Raw genomic sequence first — 21,006 nt, 5'->3', positions numbered from 1 at the left:
GTTTACCAACGTCTACTTCCATTTGAGCGCAAAGAAGCTCGTAGATAAACAAGCGCGCAGAAGTGGGTCACCTCTGACTGACCGGGCTAAACCTGTCCACAATCTCATTATTGGTCTTGTGCTCGGGGGACATATTTTCCTACAAAAAGCAGCTGGCACCGACCATAAGATTACATAAAGTGTAATTTGGCTGCTCAAGCTCGCTGTGGCGACTGTTTGCCTCCTCAGGTACAGTAACCTTGCCCTGGTTAATGATCGACTGGCCTCTGGTGACACCGATGACATGTCCATCTGGGCGCTAAGAGGCTATTACGTCTGACTTTCTGACATCTTACAGAACAAATCATCAATCTTCATCTGTATTTAGCATAGTATGTCTATTATGCTGCCACTCTCCATGGTACTTTACTCAACAGTATTAAAGACATTTTCGACAGTTTTAGGTAGGGATGAAGTAGGCCTACCACTTTTTATCAGTCCAAGTACAAGTACTGACATTTCAGTACTTGGTCTGATAGCAAGTACAAATACGAGTAATTCAAACCACCGTAAGAACCATTCTAAACTATGAATATTCTGATCATTGTTTTTATCAAGTTGCCTAAACAAACATAACACCACTGCCACCAATTTCGCTTTTAACATTTCAAGTTAAGCCTTCACACCGATTTCCTCTCTGAATGATCCTCGGAGCAGCACAGAGCTCGGTAAAAAAATATAAAAACATCTGCCAATTGAAGCGCTGCAGAGGTTCTGAACCTGCGGAATATAGCGAGGCGACACTGTAGCTCCAGTATGAATTAGGCTTCAATGATCACTCATTTTTGACTGGACCCGATCCCAACTACAAGCACAGACGGGCAGGGGACACACTGGAAAGGTCACCAGTCCAGGGAACGTCCATTAAGACCATTCAGCACACTCTTACGCCTACGAAGCCTCAGTGGGAACAAAACCAAGCTGTCCACCTTTCACATTCAGTGAGTATTAAAGTGACAGGTTGAGATATGAAGCTAGAGAACAACCAAGCCACAAGTGGCAAGGGCTCATTTTAGATCCTGGCTGAGTGGAGTCCGTACAAACATCTGTTGGGAGAAGGTCAAGATTGAACCACATGACCATATAAAGCACTGCACTAGTTCACCTAATCTCCATCTACGTGGCGTAATAATGTGGAAGACTTTGACACACACACCCCACTCACATGTCAGGCACAATTGCGGTTGAAAAAAACAGCAGGTTTCTGGTCGTTTTGCAGCATAAACCAGGTTACTAAAGAAGAACCTTGGAGGAGCTGGGTTGTGAGTTAGGTACAGAGTGCAACTTTTCATTATGACTTTTCAGCTTGCCAAAGTCCTGGGCTGGTCTGAATTCTCATGAGATCATTGGTGATGACTAGGTAGTTCAAAGTACTCACAGCAATGCAAGGTCAATTAATATGTAAGAAACAAAAATAAGCGGTTGCGATCAAGACTCCTCAGGAAGCTCACAAAGCTTTTAAAGACATCTCAAAATACCAACGTGGAAGACCAGATTGAAAAGATTGTGCGTCAGCCGGGATTCATTAAATGCTTGAATAGAAATGGAAAAAAGGTGCCCCGAGATAGACATGTGTAAAACACACACCCCATCAGGTTTCGTGACGTCCCGTAGGGTAGTTCCAGTCCAAACCTGGTTGAGAGATAGAGATAAAACCAGGACCAGAGGGCTTGGAAAGGCTGTTAGGGGTTAGTAGTTATTTTAATGCAGGTCAACAGGAGAGAGGAAAATCAAATGAATGACAAGCCCATGTCTCAAGCACACACTTCAGCCAGAACCTGAGGCCCCCTGCCATGAGTCTCTCTAGTTACTCCGACACCCCACTGACACTGAAGGTGTATTTGCAGAAAGGCAACAGGTACAGTTTCTATTTGATGGCAAAATAAGGAGCTTGAAACTTTCTGGCGGCTGCGTTTAACGAGAGAGAGCAGGTCACGGCGGACGTGAACATGCCTCTTCAACGAAACCCATTTCAGCGCTCACAACAATAACACAGAGGTAGCTCGCAGCTCAGGGCCTGTTTACAGTCGAAGACTATCATTGAACGGCAGCGAGGACAGGAAATTCCATCGGCTTGATTCATCAATCGAAACAGCAAGTCATGACACATCAGAGAATTAACAGGAAACACTCCATGCTCAAAAATCCTTTTGAGGGGTTTGGCCATCATCAAAATCACCAGAACGACACCATTTTCATCTTTGGGATTTGAGAAACAAGACAGAACAACACAATACAGTATGCATCATTCGAATCCTTCGCCGTCAGATTGCGAGCAGGACTGAGCACGTTCATGGAACCCACAAAGGACCATGGGATTGATGTTTGTGCGCAACAAATATTTTATTCATGTAAAAGCAGTTAAATACCTGCGATGAACCGAGGTCACATGTGAAGTTATAAATCATTTGAAACAGGCCAACATGCATTAAATATTCACATTTCTTTTTTCTTTGATGGAGCCATCACTTCCCTAAAGGGCCGGCAACGCTGCAGTGGCCTGGCTCTTCCTGTTTCCTGTCAGAGCTGTTGCCAAATATAACAAACCAATTCTACTACGTCTATTTGTGAAACAGTTTTCCACATTTGTTGGTAACTCATTTCACCGGTCGGAGCTCGCCACAAGTCCGTCAGAGGCGGAATTTAAATGGCGGCGTGAGCTTAAAGTGCTGGTGTATGAAACAGACAATCACACCATCTACCTGCGCACAGCCATGCATTCACTGACAGAAACTTGACGGGACGTTTCAGAACCTTTGAGGACTTTGAGGCAAAAAAATACCTATTTCCAATGGTGACAATACAAGGCATTTTTTTGCACTTCTCATGAGCTCCGATTTGGGGTCAACCATGGAGAGCAACAGAGGTGAAGAAGAGAGTGCAGGCAGGGTGAGACTGGCACGTCAGAATAGCAAAAAGACAGGAAGCAAAAATAAGATACGAGGAATGAAAAGATGAAAAATGAGCCCATCAGAGGCAAAGCTCATGTGGAGAGGTTCTGAGACCAAGTTTACGTTTATCCTAAATGAGCTATGTCAAGGTGGAGGAGGCTGACTTGACCAAACCCAAATGAAATGAAATACAAGACACGCTTATGTACCTGGTGGTCTCTTATATTCCAACTCATCTATTGGTCTAACATCGCACTTCTTTGGAGTCTCGCCGACAGAAAACTCAAGCACAATTGTGTCTCTTCTGTCCATAGTAGACTGAGAGGGTCATGAACTTCAATTATGAAGCGTAAATCTGGCGTGCAGTTCTGCTCCGTCCGCTCACTCGGTTTCATCAACATCAAAAGTCTGAGCAGCGACACTCAACAATGGCCCTTTTGAATTGATTCGATCTGTTTTACTCATGTTGTTTATCCGGTATTTTCAACAATAAATCAGGCTTGGAGGACTCAAAGGGATAAATCTATTTTCACACAAATGTACCATCTCAACTGGCAGGAAAATAATCTATTGTGTACATTTTGATGTATTGAAGTGGATACATAAGGCTGCGAGCAGGACTGTGATATTTAAATTGCACACACAAGCAGCATAATTCCACATGACTGGCTCATGGGATATGATATGATATATGCATTTTATCAGCCCTTCTTGTTGTTTACCATCTTGCACAACGCATACTTGCACTGAAATACATTTTTGATTTCCTCCCCTATCAGTCCTCTTAGGTCACTAAAGGGTCGGGTCCACCAAGTAGATGAAGCCATGACACCTAACACTCTGGCAAACACAGATGAAAATACCCTTTAATAGGAACCACACTGCAAAGACTTTCTTTCACACTTCGCATGACGCGGGCCTCCGACTAAAGCCTATTACAAAGGCTTGGGCTCTGGGTGGAAGGTCAGGGACGCACTGAACTAATAATTAAATCCTAGCAACGGGGCCAAAAGTAATTCAGCCCAGTATGTATTCTTACACAGGGAAAACAAGGTCGTGTAGAGATCGATAAGCTTCGGCCTCATGCTCTTCTATATGGGAGAGTACAACTGTCTAGATGGTGCTCAGTAGTATATATTATGTCCTTGCTTTTATATGCGAATACACTGTAAATACAGTTTTGATGGTTCTTTTTTATTTGATGTGAGCAGTATATATTATTATGTCTTTATTTTTATTTTTATTTTGCATGTTTGAGTAACATTCTATGTTACCCACTCTCTCTATTTCTTCATAACTATTTTATTTTGAGCAGCATTTTGAGTTGTGGGTGTAATGAAAAGCAGTTTCCCTCCGGATAAATAAAGTGATTCCGATTCTGACGACTGGAGGAGCAGACTTCTTTAGGTTCATTGTCACGTGAGCTAACGCGGCAGATAATATTCTCCACATGATTCAACATATTTTTCAACAAACGGACGGCAAGAAAAATACTCAAGGAGGAAGGTTGCCTGTTCACTACATGAGTGCTTTTAGGATAGAACTGTAATGTGACCCACCATCCGTCGTATTAAGATTGCAGGGTTCCAGCTAGTATTTTTCCAGAGAGTGCCCACACAAGCTGAGTAAAAACAAACAGTAATGCACCGGTGTTTTAGATATAAATTACCGGTATTAAACAGTGCAAAAACTAATCTGGAATGTAATTTCAACAGCTGCATAAAGCACCGCAGCGTTGAACCAAACTGGCTTCATTTGGCACTTCAGGTGCATCGTGACAGGACATGAGTTTAAGACAACCTCTGCCTCACTTTCAGGTTCAAGGATCCGGTTCAGGTTCCGCGCTCAGCTAGCTATGAGCTGTATCGGTTGACACTTAGTAAAATAATAACAGGTGGTTAAAAACACAAAACACTCCAGACAGGGACACCAAATTAATTTAACTGCAGGCATGTCAACATTTCTGACTAGAACCACGGTGCAGCATTAGCAAGGAAAACATTCTCTCAACGTAATGTCTCAATGTTAGTTAAAAATACATTACATTCTATTAACTGAAATAATTATATGGTAACATGGATTAACCACACAACCACACAGAGCTGCCGAGTCAAAGGGGATTGACTTGCAAAAATCTTTTCAGAATCGTACATTTCTAGGGAAGTTGAATTTCAGTTCTGCAAAAATACATCATCTCCTGTATGGGTGGATTTATTTATATTGCACAGCGACGTGACCTTCAACCCCTGTTATTGCCAGGCTTTTTATGTCCATTATCTGTCAGTGAGAGATTCCAGAGAAAAACAGCAATCCCTCGCCACATCAGGGAATAGATGCGATGGTTCTTGCAGTAAAAGAAGAATGCAGTTTAGTAAATAACGCTTTTAAATTCATTTATAAATAAATTATTTTTGCAGTGAAATGTAATTTATCGCTTGATAACTGAGTACAAATACAGCACATTGTGATGACTTGTGTTTTGGTTTGGATCCTTTTGGCCATTGCTTTGAATTTCCTCTGTCTTGTACTGGTGGGGATCTGCAGACCGTTTTGTGTGGCTTCAGTTTGGTGAGCCATAACATGACCAGACAGCAGTTCAAAACGTGCACCGACATGACAAATAAGAGCAGATCATGGTGAAGGAGGATGTGATTCAAGGGCGAAATTTCAATTACACAAGAATTATATATAATCCTGATCCCCATTTATTTTAAAATATTGTGGTTTTCCAGAAAGAGAGAATTCCATTTTGTTTTTCATGTTGGTGCCATTGTTCCTGTTGGAGCATCTGACATCAATAAACAATAAAAATAAAAATTAATTTCCTTGGTTACTTTGACTAATAATGACAAGGACATCTTCTAAAAGTACCCCCATTTTGGGGGGAAAAATCCAAAATGGGAACAACATAAAGTGATAAAGGAGCGAGTGGGTATAGTATACTGGTATTGTCATTATTTCTCATAGTTAAATGACCATTAAAACAAATAAATTCACACTGTATACAGTACCACCAGCCAAGCATGAGTGGCTCTACATGTATAGGAAGGCTTCACTAACAAGGGCTTCCTAAACATTAGCTTAAAAAAGTCTGTATTTGCGTGGTCTGCCAGCGTGCACAGCTCCTGCGTGCACTTCAGGAGGCCCATCAGGGGAGCAGAGGTGAGAAAAAAGTGACATAATGACAGTCTGAGGGATCAGACAGCGGTGAGGAACCGATCTGTATACGTGGCCTCCTTGTGTACACACTCCAGAGCACCCACGTCTGCACCTACTACACACTGAGGCGCGCAGCAGAGTTTCAGTCCAAGTGAAAACCATCTCCAGAATCGACAGGACTCACCATATTTTAGAGGGGCTTTACACGTTATTAAGCAGGGTGACGCCGAACTGTGACTTCTGTTAGACGGATCCAAAACATGGAAGGGTTAAACATGTGTTATATAAGTGGACGCTGGAGCCGACCAGAAGGGCTGAGCCAAACTGAATTCCAGTGATGTGAAGAATTCCCCTGGAACAGCTCAAGGGGCTGGTGGAGAGGCGGACTGTGCGAAACCAATGGTTCGCCTGCAGAACGCACTTCAAGACGTAGCCAGCTATGCAACTCAGAGAGGAATGTACGCTTAAAAAACTGTATTTCATCACTCTCATACGCATTCATCAACCAGTCGGCACCTATTTTGTATTTATATATTTATAAATAATTTATTATCCATTTACTTATAACTACTTATATTTCATTTATTTATTTTAACATGGCATTTGACTATATATTATGGGTAATTATTTGACTTCAATTTTTTTAATGTAGGCTGACGCTTTGTGGACATCTTTGATGTTTATGTTTTGTACTTTTAATGTCTCTAGTATGTATCAGGGTCATTGTTGTCATTGACTGCTGTAACACATTGAATTTCTAAATCTTCTAACTTTCAATCTCGCTCTTCAGACAACAAGGCAGGGCTTCAATATTATGGCCAACATTGTTTTAACCGATATTGTAATCCTGATTATTAATCGCAAATTTTCACAACGCTAAGGAAAACTCCTGTTTTTAAAATTGATTTAATAAAAAAAATGAATTACTTTGAAGGAAAAATATGAATATTGATACATAAACAAAAATGATAATGAAAATGCAGTGACTTCATAAGGGAAAAAAAGGAAGAAACACTAAAAAAAAAAAAAAACAAAAAACCATATACAGTAGTTATAAAAGGCAGCTATTAAAGTTGTTATTGACAAACACTTCAGCAACTCACGCTAAGGGACAGTGCTGCAGGCCTGGAAGAGCCAGTCATTAATCAAACATGAGTCCTGTGTGTTATTAGGTTAGGTTGTATTCACTGATAAGGTTGATAGGTTTCCTCTCTGACACATTTCCTGTGATCCTTGGATAAGTGCCCATAAAACATCTTGAAAAGTACACAGGCATCAATACACTGCACTGTTGAAAAACTGGACTCCATTCAAAGTCCAATGTTTTGTAGATATCTTTTTATGACAGTCAGAATCATACTATCACTAACACACACAAAAATAGGCTTCAAACACCACCATTTATAACACTGCATACTGAAATAATATGTGTGAATGTTGTCGTGATTGTGTGTGTGATGGCGGGCTATTTAGGGCACATGCTTCTCCTCCAAACCGTCCTTTAAACGGACCAAATTGAATGACCAACACAGACCTCGCGCCAACTAAATGACTTGCAACAAATTACACAGCCAACAAGGTACTTTGAATCCAAACACACAACTCAGACTGGTTTGTCTTGGCTGTTGTCTGGCTTGAGTCACTGTAAATGTCACAATGTGGATGATGTGGCTTGAGAGAAAATATGAACATCCATCTGAACAAGCGTCTCCTTTTACCTCACGACAGACCTTCCATAATGCGCCGGCCAATAAAATATTATGAGTCAAATGCGGGTGAATTGGAGGAATGTGTGTCCTGCTGTGACAGCTTTGCTCTTCAGCCGCTGCTTCTTGACAAGAAAAAAAAAAAAAGAAAAACAAACTGCTCCCTCCTCTCCCCCCAGGGCCCCTTGCCATGATCTTTCGGCAAAACTGACAGACAGTAATTTGTTTACTGCAAATGTCCTTTGGGCAACAGACGCACCTTCATTATTTTCATCAAGCTCCTTGTCTTTGCCGCTAAAAAGTTTTAGAAAAAATCAGAAAATAGCATATCGCAATCGAGTAGGGGATTTTGCCTGTTAAGGTAGACCCTTAAGGAGGACCAATAAGGATGTACAATGCGGAAGAAAAAAAAGTCCCGTGGAAAACCCGGGATTTGCAGGAGAAAATCAAGCCAAACTAAATGGGAAATACATACCAAGCCGTCCTTACATACTCTGGGAATCGCAAGTTACTTCTCAGCTCTCATTTCAGTAAGTCTTTACTTAGGGAGAGCACAGGTTTGACGGGTTCAAGGGACTAAAACCGCACAGAGATCCTCGACCCTGCACATGACTTAAATATAGTTTCACCACCATACAAAATTACTTACAGAATACTATTTGCTACGACATGACCAGTTATATTGCAACTGTGATTCAAAAGAATTGCATTATAAATGTCACAAACGAAAATCAAATTCTTTTCAATCAGCGCTTGAGAGGGCCTGTGGTTTTGCTGCAGGCAAACTGTGCGTTTTTGGCTATAAACCACCCATGAAAGGTGACACACCAGGTTTTATAACAGCAGAAGAATCCTGCAGTTTTCAAGCTTGTTCCAGCTGGTAATAAATCATCCTTGTTTGTCAATATCATGGTGAGACACGATCAGATGTCCCCCGGGTCGTGAACTGGATTAGCTTCAGTGTTTGATGTAGCTCAAGACAAACGCAAGCACGACACGTGAGAAAGTAGGAAATCACTCATTTCTGGGGGCCTTAAGGGGCCGCTTGAGAAGCTACACATGGACAGTCAATAAAGAAATGCTCCGTATTTTGTTTACAAATTCTCACATTTTCATTTTATATTATTATTATAATGGATGTGCAAAGGCCTTTTTTTATTTTAGCCAACACCATCCAACTACATAGTCATTGTGGTGAGCTATGTGGTGAGCTAGCAAGTCATCACACAAGAAACACGTACCTACGCAACAAATCCATAAAACACCAAAACTGGTACAAGTGCAAGTCACTTTTACGCAAGCTCGTGACACTGCCGTCACGACGGCAACTCACGGCAGCCGCCAGAAACAAGGCAACAAGCTGACAAACAGTCAACAAACCTTTGGCGTCGAACATTCAACAAATTGTTTTTTCACAATATTTAGCATTCCTGTTTACAATCGTTCAAGAACCAAGTACAGTTGGTTGTTTTGTGAAGCTAAACGCAACAAAACTAACTAGCCTCGCAGTTGCTAACCAAGAACGTATTTGACTTTCCTCGTCAACTGTTTTAACAATGCTTCAGTAATTGTTTTGTTTATGCGTCGTTGTTGCTGGAAGATATGCCGGAAACAGCCTTCAACTAAGATTTTTTTCGGCTTGTGCGACTGTACAGTTGAGCCACAGAAACACACTGTGGTCTAGTGGCAATCCGAGGTTATAGACGGTTCAAACTCGTCACTGTTCCATTACTCGCCACCAACTGTGAGCCAGGCATTTCAAAAACATTCAAGTCGTAATAGAGAAAAGGTAGACTGAAGCTCCTACCTAGGAAAGTTGACTGGGAAAGTAGGCAACGCAGCGGTGGAGGGAAAACCATCTCCGGCCCTCTTCACTGCGGTGGACTCCTCAAACCTGTTCCCCCGGATCCAGCTAACTGGAGTGGCACCTGGGTATGGAACAAAAGGCTTCTGGTCCACCATGGAAGAGGGGTTGGCTGTATAGTGATAGACAGATCCATCTGCAGCCGGGGCTGTAGACATCGGGCCCCCAGTGTGGAGGGAACCCAAGCTGCTCTGCAGACACTGAGACTGGCAGAAACTGTTCCTCGCCTCCTGCTTGATCACACCCGGGGTACAGATGCTGATGCAGGTGTTTTCTGGCTCCTCCTCCTTTATTATCACACTGGAGAGGAGTGACGGGGCCTGCTGCGGATGGAGCTGCTGGTGCTGAGGCAGATGATGGGCGATCGGGAGCTGCTGCGGCTCTGTTCTGCTGGAACAATTCACTCCATTGCCAACAAACTTTGTTTCCTTTAGTAAGCCATCAATGCCACTGCCACTATCATGTGGGAGGCTATCGAAAGGGGCCACGTCAGGATCCAGTTCAAAATCAGGCAGCGCGCTCGGCAGGTCGATGTTCTGCCATATTTCGCTTTCATTCATGAGCTGGCTGCTGCCGACGCCCAAATCACAACCGCTCCCAGTTTCTCCGAAAGCGTTCAAGTCCAAAGGAAAACAGCCCTCCTGCTTGATCGGCTGCTGGAAAAGGTCAGGCAAAGGCATGTTCCCCAGGACGGAGCCCTCCGACGTCGAAATCACAGAGGTGGGAACCTGGTTGAGGTCAGGGATGCTCTGATTGAACAAGGCCAGGTTGTCGTCCATGCTGAACAAACCCATGTCCTGCTGTTTGTCCTGCACCGACATCATTTTACCCTCCTTCATGTCCGAGTTCTTGCCCAGCTGGGGCTGGTGCAGAGGGCCAGAGCCAGGCAGGAGCATGCCCGGCTGGAGGAGCTGCCCAGCGTCGCTCCGACAAACTCCAGCTCCCAAATCCCCAAACGGCAGACCGTCACCTTGATTTCCGTTGCACTTCAGCCGGCCCTGATCCATTTTGTGATCCTGACGGAGAGGGGGATTCAGAGGATGAGACTGGGGTGGAAAATCAAAATATTCAAAAAGTGGCAATGCAGACACAAATGACAGGTAGCTGTTACCGTGAAAATATTTCAATATCACCTTTTAGCTATTTAAATGTGCTACTAAATAAAAGACATCTGCTTTGCATTCCAAAAAGTTTTGCTCAGCCTTTTTATTTTTAATTTTCTAATTTATGTGCCCGGAGCAACACAGCCCATGCCAAACTTGTCACACCCACAAAGACATGGTGCAACACCGAGATAGACAGACAATCACCGTCCAAAAACTGTGGTTCCTCCTCTGGAAATATTGGCTTTTGACGCGCGTCACTGAGCGCGTGTGCATCTCCACACACCTGTCATAACTGTTGCACATGCTGCGAGGCCTGAGGGCCATTTCACAAACTGTCTCCACTCGCCTCAACGTGGGCAAAGACCTCTCGAGCAAGGTGGTAACTGTACTAAAAGGTCTCCATCGAGTTTCTGCATGTGGCAGCAGCAGAGTTTGCGCGCTGATTCTGGAACTATCGTCGAAGGTTTCAGAATAATAAGGACTTTTTTTTATCGAGGAAGACTCTGAACTGCGATTTTTTTTTTTAACGTTTAGATTATAAGGACGGAATGTGACCTAGATGTTGAACGCCGCATTACTGCTATTAGACACGCAACATCAGTAACGTACACGGAGGCGGAATGTAGGAAATAAATGAGGCTTGAGGTGCAACCTGTTGGCTGCGACTGGAAACGACGCTGCCCTCATAAATTTTTGCGAAAGTTTGAAACAGACTCACACTGGCAACAGGACGTTGCCAAGTGTATAGAAACGAACGCGAGGAAAGTGGGTGTCCCGCGAGCGCTGCTCGACCTATTTGTCATGCTGTGACTTCCACGGCTGTAAGCGGCGGTCCTACCTGTACTGAGGCGCTATCCACCGTTTAGCTCATTTCCTGACAGTGAGAAGCGAGTAAATGGCTCTGTAAAAACAAATCCTCGGTCGTGTGGACCTGTCGAAATAGTCCGCTGGAGAATATCCTGGTCAACTTGAGTCAACAGCTGACCGAGCTGTTGAAGAAGCGACGACTCTCAGTCGGCGGAAAGAGACGTGTCCTCCGGCTTAATCCGCACGGCTGCGACAGAACTACGGTGGGACGATATCCCGCCGCTGCGCCATTAAACTCCGCGCAAAGTTATATAATCCGACCGAGGTGCCCTCGCGCACTCGTCTGCACACACAGGCACGGCAGGGCGGACTGTTAGCGCTCAGCGGTCAAGAGTGCGGAAGCGACTCTTTTCGCTTCCGGTAACGTCTTTCAAAACAAAACATGTTACAGTCAAAACCACGCGTAATATCAAGATATACAAAGGGATAACGCTATATAGGACGTAAACTCCTTTTTATATAAATGTGGATGGATATTATTGCAGCATCCTGGCTCACTTTTGATGTCAATTGACGAAGTGGCATTGGGGAATTGAGGCATCCGCTTTGTGTCGGCGTTAACATGTCTCGCTTGATGGGTAAATGAGTTTGACACTTGTCGGTGAACGCCCCTTTCCCCGTCGAACTGCTGAGGAATCTGTCAAAACGTGTTATCGTTTAGAGCAAGCCTGCACACATGCATCGCGGGGCTTCACGGCGACTCCAAAACCGGGCGCTTGACGCGACGAATTCAACTTCGTTTCTAAAAGTTCCAAAAGGGAAGTCGAGTTGTGTAATAGATAGTAACACGTTTCCGTTTTGAAGAGCAAAGATTCATGATGAACTATAGATATTCTGTCACCCCATTAAAGAAAATGTGACCAGAAATTCGTCTGAGCCAAACATATCTTAAAGCAAGGATTTGCAGATACAGGAGATAATTACCATGTAATAACAATCTCTCTGCTGGAGCCATCAGAAACTACGCATTCCCTGATGAAAAAGGCAAGAAATGTTATGCCAAACATCACCAATCCAATCTTCATTTGAATTGCGATGCATGTTTCTCTCCTCATTTCAACTTTTCCTTCTGCTACTCATGTAAACTAAACTTTAAAAAAGCTGAGCACATGACTTCTCAAGAGCAGCATCACTTGGTTACCCTAAGGAAACTAGTTCATAAGGGAACTCATTTATCCCTCCCCAGTTGCCTACAGTTCCCAAGCCATGTCACCATGTCAATGTGAGGCACGGGCCGCAGGGCAGCAAATAAAGAGGCCTTATAAAGCTTTTCTATGGGGTGTCTGAGGCGCTCCTAGGCAGGCCATTAAATCTATCTCTGGTGTACAGCAGAGCCTCGTGACCTCACAAAGGGGGCATCATAACTATATGCCATAACCTCCGCAGTTGACTCTTCTCTAAGATACGGCCCAGAAAAGGCAACCTATGAAGCATTCTTCCCTCACTCCGAGCACACAACACCAGGATGCTTCAACCCCTCTTTTTATCCCCGACCTGACCAGGACAGATCCGCCTTATCCGCCACTGCACCACAACAAATGTGTCTGTGGTAGGATGCTTATCGTCCCACGGTGCCACGGCAAAGGGAAAATGATTCTGCAGCAACCTCTAGTTCAGAGGCCTGCAGTCCTTCCTGGTTAGAGAAGGGTGGTGTGGAGTGCAGCTCACTCGGGAGGCGCAGAAGACAGGAGGTGGGGAGGGGAAGGAGGGAGCGGATGAGGGGTGCAGGTGTGGCCTTACATGCAGCTGGTTTGATTAGAAGTGGGCGAGTGATTCCTGCGCATGCAGATGTTTCATTTAAGAGGAGCATGGCAGCAGAGGGGCAGGGGCTCCCCAGGGGCACAGAAAACCACACTGTTCTCAAAACATCACAGGGAACACGGTGAGAGCTGGCCGGGTAACAACGGGTGATACTATGAGCCATGAACGCACGGGACATGTGGAGCTCCGTGTGGCTGTTTGTGGAACAGTACACTGTAAACAGCACAGCGTGGTGGTACACATGTCTGTGTTGAATATTAATAAGCCGCCACAGCAAGGAGATGATGGAACGGTCTCATCGATGTTATGAGTAACTCGGCTGGGGTTCAAAATTATTTAATGTTGTATTATATAATTATTTAATGTTATTCCTTTCCAAACGATAAGTGTATTTGGTTACATATTAATTCAAGCACAGTGAAATTATAAGACATGACAATGCATTTATATGGCTTCATTGAAGATGCTAGAATGTTCATAATCATGTATGACAACTTATAACTGTTTTCTATTTTCTAGAGTTTGAGGTTCCATAGTCTATAACTGGATTCTGTCCACAACTTTGCCATAAGTTACAATGCATAATAATGAACATGTTCTGTAAAGCCTTATAGATGCTTCATTATGTGTTAAACTGCTAAAAAAAACTATTAAAAAATGATAAGCTCGTAGAAAAGACAAAACAAAATAAGTGTGAGCAGAAAACATATGGCTGAGAAAAAAAACATGCCATGTCTGTAATAAGCTTTGATGATGCATTATGTTACAAGAATGAGTAACAACTATAAAATGTTTTCACAAGAAATTTTAAATACAGTAAAAAAGTTAAATATTGTTTCTTTTTAATTGAAGACCAAAAATATAAAAAAAAATAAAATAAAATGAGCCCTTAGGTGAAAATACAATAATTCATCAAGAATATTTCGAAAGGAAAAACAAAAAAGCAATGGATATATCTGTCATTATTTGTCAAAATATATTCTAAAACTGAAAGATACTCAAAATTGAGGACCGAGGTGGTATGAGCTGAGATTTAACAGTGTTTAATTATATTAATTTAAATAGTTGAATTTATCATAAAAAAATACCAGTAGTTTAAATGTGATGGTGACAATAAAACACACTATTTTAGATATCTTTTAATATGAATATCAAGAGGAAAACATGACAAGACAGCACTTTGAATCAGATATTGTAATATACTTTTGGTTAAATAAAAATCATCAACGAAAAATGGGGAATTAAAGAAAATGTAAACAAATGTGGGAATGCACACAAAAATAAAACGCATACAAGAAATAATAACTGTGAGTATTGCACAAATCCATCAAAAAATAAATCATCCTTATCTGAAAACATCTGTATGGCAGCAGGAACATTTATCAAGTGTTGGTCATACACAGTAAATTATTTTGGCGGTGTGGTCGGGCTTTTAGCGTCTTACATAATTCTCAGCTTTTGTATTGCCTTTTTTAAGCAGCGACACTCAGGAGATCTCCCAAAAATATCCTCCACAGACACATGTGAGCAGTCCATTTCATTATCTGTGTCAGAGGAAGCAATCTTATCAGCTTTTCTGCAAATAGAAAAAGTATCTGCAGGGCTTGCAGCGTCCTATCACGGGGAGGGAAGTGTTGTCTTTCAGTCGCCGTACTGGCCTCCAGCTGTCGATTCGCATCGCAATGCTTAAATCACGAAAAACACAACCCTACAATTTAGATTGAAATGTGCTGAACAATGAGGATTTTCGTGACCTAAACACGAGTGATGGGCTGATGAAGCTTCATGAAACAGTGCCCTTATTTTCACAGCCCACTAGATGGCACTAAAATCAGTGGTTTTCAGCAGCTACAGATGAAGCGGTTCAAAAGTTCCCAGCTTTCCACGGACTTCAATGAAACCTTGGTGATGCGAGGAGATATGATGATGTACATACCACGTAGATGGTTGGGACTTCTTGGGTCGAATTTGCGGGAAAGTTGGGGTGATCAGTCAATATGGCAGCACCTTGCAAAACTCATGGGGGTTGGCTGATCGCGACTTCCTGCAGGAGCTGAATTTTTAGGCTGAAAATGACCTTGCAAAGCTACTTTCTACGCCGACAGCCATCACAATCCATTGATGCATCTTGATCAAATTACAGCCCAATGAACAGTTTTCCGAATGCACACAGACGGTAAGTCAATATCCAGGTCATAGCTCAAGTCAAACAAACAAATGAAAGGCTTGCGCTGAGGCCGCGGGGGCGCTGACGGACTTCACAATTACATTATCATCGTCCAGGAGGGAGCCTTATTTCCGTTTCTCCGGACGTATTGGCTGCCCCCAGAGGAAGAAACCTCGGCAAGGAAGACAAAAATGTCAGGACGGGAAGTCGATGGAGGAAGGAAGGACTTCTTTTTGAAGCTAAGCACGCTGCAGCAGGGAGACAAAGAGGCCTGATAGTGTAACAGGATTGGGGAAATTCAAAGGGGCAATGCTAGGTTGATTGGTTTTCCTCCCTGGTTTTCTGTGCATGCGTCTCTTTAAACTCAATTTCCTCCCTCCTGAAGGGATTAACAAAGTCGTCCGTCTGTCTGTCAGTCAAAAGACATGTCACAAAACTAAGGAGCCACATTATCGCAGCTTCCTGGTTCAAGTTGACCTCCACATTCCCGTCTCTAAACTCAACGCTGTTCACAGCCGAACAGATCACGGTCAATTGAGGACGGCGAGAGGCCTCATTGTTGTAGCTTCCAGCGGCCAGTACTTCCTCCTGAAAGCTGTGTGCGTCGAAGGGGCAGCCATACGTCACTGCAGCAGCTGTGAGGCAGGAAGTCTGTGCAACAATTTTTCTCTCATAAGGACGGCCACTTCACTTCTATGATGATATAAGTGCAGACGTGTTCGCGTACACGACTCCAGAAGCTGGGCATTTTAACAATATGAGCAGAGTGTATTGACCTCAGCAGTCCGAGTAATTTCTCTAAATAAACATCTCTTAATCTGAGGTTAAATTTGGTCTATTAGGTCTGGAAAATATGATGAGCCAGGGGACGTTTTAAAGTCTGTTTTACATCATGAGCACAAGCTGCTCTGACCTTTGGATTCAATAGCTGACTGAGCAATCTGATCTATTAGCAGCTGACCAGGGTTTAGGACGTGAGTCACACAAGCATTTTATTATCGAGCAAAAATGGGAGCGACGAAATACTGGACTTTTACTGTCTCTACGACATTACGCATGCTCTTCTGATCGAAGACACTCTTGAATTCATTCTCAGTTCAAACCCTACAGAGCATAACTATGAGCTGTGATCGACTGAACAAGGTGCCAATCGGGAGCTAGGATACTGAATGGGTCAATAGATTTGGACAAATGGGCAGAGGTAAGAGAGGGGGCGCTATGACACTGTTTCCCAAAAAGTAGTGTTTTGACAAGCCTCAGAATGGCTTTTAGTCGTGTCGCTCACGGTCTTAATTTCAGCAACACTACTGACTGAGCCAACAAACGCCAAGAAGATAAACAAAACACTGGATGGTCCGACTGGTTTCAAAGTTGAAACCGAGGAATAAAAGTCGTGCTGGGAGGACGCTGTTTGCACTTCTAGTCAAATATGTGCACGAGAAGGTTAAACAGACTATCCATACAGCAGCGTGTTGGTCTTCTGAAGGGTCAACACCGTATCACAAACATTCATTTTATTTAGCTAGCAATTTAGCATTAGCCACTCATGTTGCAAATGAGTAGCATAATCAATCAATGAAGTGCTGTTAGAATAAATACACTCGAGCAGGTTTTCATTTTGATTGCATTTGCTAAGCGGTATTAGCAATTCATCACAGCTTAATCAATCACAGCCAGTTTGGTTTTGAAAAACCTGCTCTGAAGGTGTTATTTTCTGACATGAACTGACAGTGATTCAGTATTGGCAGCTGTAATGTTCACAGGTGAAATTGGATGCAACCGGAGAACAAAATTTCGTTGCCATGTTTTTGTACAACGACAATAAAGAAAGTCTAAGTCTAAGTCCAAGTCAACACAGATTCATTTAATGCAAATATGGATGACTCTTTTTGTCAACTGAATTTTACACGCAGCTTTAGCAATGTAGCGCTAGCGCTGAATCATAACGCTGTAGTCGCAAATAAACAATCGCAAATTTAGCGCAGATTCCAGCGGTTTAATGCGCTTCACACGGCATCAAGTCAACATGCTATTGGCCATACATTAAATGCTAAGCTAATTAGCGTTAGCATCTGTGGCCACTGTAAAAATTCAAATTCTAGATTTCGCGTTCAACAATATTTCACAAATCCATTTTCAGAGGTAATGTATTTCTGGAATGTGGGGCGGTGGGGACTTTCTTGCCATCAGTGATGATATGGTAACGCCATCGACTCAAGCCTGAAGCAGTTAGCATTTGACTTCAAGGGTCAAATAAGACATTTTAAATACAACTGAATGATTCTTTACTTTTTGGCTTAATACTGGCATGAGGTTGGCTTGGCTTGCAACAATTAAATTTTGGGTTTACGGAAAGCTAGATTTGGATTTCAGATCAAATCGCAAGACATACAAAAAGCTTTGATCATAAATCGCGCACATGCCGCTAGGAACCATCAACAGATGACTGTTGAAATGAAGAATCGCTGAATATAAGGTTATATTGACTGACGTTCACTGCAGAACTGGAGTGTTCCTGTGCCACAGAGCTAACAGCTAGCATGGCATTTCAATTCAAACACTCAAAGACACACATAAATCAATTGGAATATTTTTACCACACCATCCAACCCTACAAAGGAGGTTTTCTTTTTTTGGTCTGGTCACAAAATGACGACCCAAAACAAATGCATTCAAACACCCTCAAGAACCAACTAATGGCTAGCACCATTAGATCTTTAAGAGCGTAGTAAGAAAGATATTCTGGCTGGTACACTTAAAATCCAAAAAGGAAATTAAATACCTTTGCTTGGTTTCGGAAATCGGCAACCGGTCTGCCGTTGACAGAAGAATGAACCTCCATGCTGTGGGAGGCCTTAAAATCACCGCAGTTCGTGTTCCTAAAAACTGTAACAAAGTTCACAACATTTTTTTTTTTTTTTTGCTTTAAAGTAGTACACATCGTACCTGAGTGGAAGATGATGTACTTTTAGAAGCTCTCAAATTAAATGCTTTGTAATAAAGTGTACTCTGGGAACAATTTGTCCTTTCACATATTATTATATGAATTAATATTATGAAAAGATTGTGCTTGGTTATCAGGAACAAGGCGCCACAGGAAGTGATTTGATGAATCATCTAGTCTTGGGGTGGAAACAGATTCACTTCACCATGTTGAAGAGTCCAAGTAGAGCCATATCTGAGCTCCCATTACATCGGTCCATTTCTTTCCTCCGCCCAAAAATCCCTCTTTTTTTTGTTGTGCAATTTGTTCTGCGGTGGAACAGAAACGATTGGATCAGCTCACCACGCAAGTGCAGGATTCTTTCTGCTGTCACATCCTGGTTGGAAGCGTTTCATTTTTGGGTTCAAGAATTGTTCACGTCCCCAGATCTGCAGTTTGTACCGGTGTGGACACTGAAGTTAAGGCGTGTTTTTCCATCAGGAATTTAAGAATGAAGGAAAAAAGGGCATGACTCTCAACCCAACTGAGGAAATTATTTCTTTCCCACCCTGGAACAAATTGCCTTGCATGAACTCAAAACAACTCCTAACTAGAGGTGAAGTGACTTCAAGACATTCGTTGTACAGACTGCTGAGGACTTGAGTTGAGTTCACCCCGGGACATACTAGACCATGGGTTCGTCACCTTTTTGACCTCAGGGCCCATCTTTCCCAGAACAAATGGGGAGCTAACCATACTGAATCTACTTACACGTAAACAAAGCAAAACCTTGAGAAATGTCATGAAACCATGCGATCATCTGTAAGATTTATTTGTCATCGAAAATTGTAACCCGCAGCAGAACCAGGTGCAAGTCACATTTATCAAATTTACCAGAGAAAAAAGAAAAGTAATACACTTATTGCAAACTGTGACGAAATGTCATGAATAAAATTCAGAATGAAATTGATATAATAAAGCAATGTCAAAATATCATAAAATAAAATAATAGATTCTATTTTCAAAATAAACTCGGCATAACATTTTCAAATTAATGTTAAAAACTGCTTCCACCAATGCTTTCATGAACAGTTTCTACTCTTGTGGAGGTAGCATGGCTTTCTTTATAATTTTTTTCTTCACACTTGTAACTATCACAGATTTGCAGCTGTCAAGTAAATATAATGGCACACTTCTGTCACCATATGTGGCAAATGCATTAAAGCTGAGCGTCTCGCGGCCCTCTCACAGCCCAAACATGTAAAATAAAAAACTTTGAATGGCCCAGTAGGAGCCGTTTGAGGCCCAACCATGGGCCCCGGCCCTGTGGTTGAGACTCACTGTGCTAGACTATGCTACGTAGTGTGTTTCATGGGGTGGAAACTATATATATCCGAGGCATCTTTTGCAAGGCAGTCTGTAACACAAATAATCCACCTTCTGGTGGTCTGCTCCAGGGTGGAGACACAAGGGGGAATCAGTTCACCTCGAGCCTCTTATCGACTCACTCTTCAAGTCTTGTTCTTCACAGCGAATAATTGGTCGTAAAGCCGACAGTAGCTAATCGCCTGCTCCGCAACAAACACGATGATTTGTTGCGACTCACAGGTTCACTGAGAGAAGACGTGTCCTGTGACTACAATGTCCTGCTCATCTCGCGTCCTCCGTCCCCTTCCTCCTGCGCCGGCCGCGACGCTGAGAAGCCGCCCAAAAGCAAGGGTGTGATTACGCAGCTAATTCGCAGCGCTAATAAGAGGCTTGTTTACCTAGCAGGAGCAATTAAATGTGTCAATTAGTGTCAATTAGAGCAGCAGCCTTTAAACGCGCCATTAAGATGCAGGAAGAGAGAATGTTCCCATGCCTACTCCAGGTTGGACACGGCTATAATGAGCGCTGGCTTGCACAGGAATAAAAGCTTTTCCGTTGCAGTCGGGGTCAGAATGTTTAGTGAGTTTCAGGAGGTTGTGTACCTTAGACAATATCCACAGGGTTTGCAAACACAGGATCAAATATGTATGTCGTGCTAACTCGCATGATGACATTATTAGCCTGTTTGTGGACTATGGGAGGAAACCGGAGTGCTCAGAGGAAAGCCACATGAGAGGAAAATATACAAACCCCACTGAGAAGTTCCAGTGACCTAATGTGGCCTTGAATACAAAGAAGTGCAACATGTTTGTTTTATATTTGTTGTTCTCTATATTCTGGGAAACAAAACAAAAAAAAGTCATAAAAATGCTCAGGTTTCAGTTGAACAAGGCTGTGTGAAAATACAAATTTGAGGTGTATCAACACGCTTGGAATGAAATTATTTCTCACAGTTTTTACCAATAATTCAGCTCATTGATTTCAAAACTTTTGCTTTTCGCAAAACAGCACCTGTGTTCGGGCAGAGTAGCATGATGGGGGCGAAACCTGATCGGGAAATGCCAAAAACACAATAACAAAGTTGTTGGCAACAAGTTTAAAACTTATCGGCTGCAACACCGATATTGAATTTGTCAGTGCAGCAGAACCAATGTC

General features: G+C 42.7%; 1 protein-coding gene across 3 annotated transcripts in view; it reads right to left on the bottom strand.

The window, feature by feature from the left end:
* LOC128748014 (glucocorticoid receptor-like) overlaps positions 1–18,402 on the bottom strand; it is a 53,126-nt gene extending 34,724 nt beyond the window's left edge. For 2 of the 3 annotated variants that reach the window (XM_053846368.1, XM_053846369.1), the window contains exons 1-2: positions 18,343–18,402; positions 9,603–10,675 (exon numbers count right to left, since the gene is read on the bottom strand). In XM_053846368.1, coding sequence (XP_053702343.1) covers positions 9,603–10,675; positions 18,343–18,402 — 1,133 coding nt within the window. Of the gene's footprint in view, positions 1–9,602; positions 10,676–11,603; positions 11,937–18,342 lie in introns of those variants that run through there. The other variant, XM_053846370.1, reaches the window with a different exon arrangement.
* Between the last annotated feature and the right edge of the window lie 2,604 nt (positions 18,403–21,006).

Source organism: Synchiropus splendidus, chromosome 17 (assembly GCF_027744825.2).
Source record: "Synchiropus splendidus isolate RoL2022-P1 chromosome 17, RoL_Sspl_1.0, whole genome shotgun sequence".
NCBI lineage: Eukaryota > Metazoa > Chordata > Actinopteri > Syngnathiformes > Callionymidae > Synchiropus > Synchiropus splendidus.
Note: the sequence above shows the minus strand (reverse complement) of the source record. Positions and strands in the feature narration are given on the sequence as shown.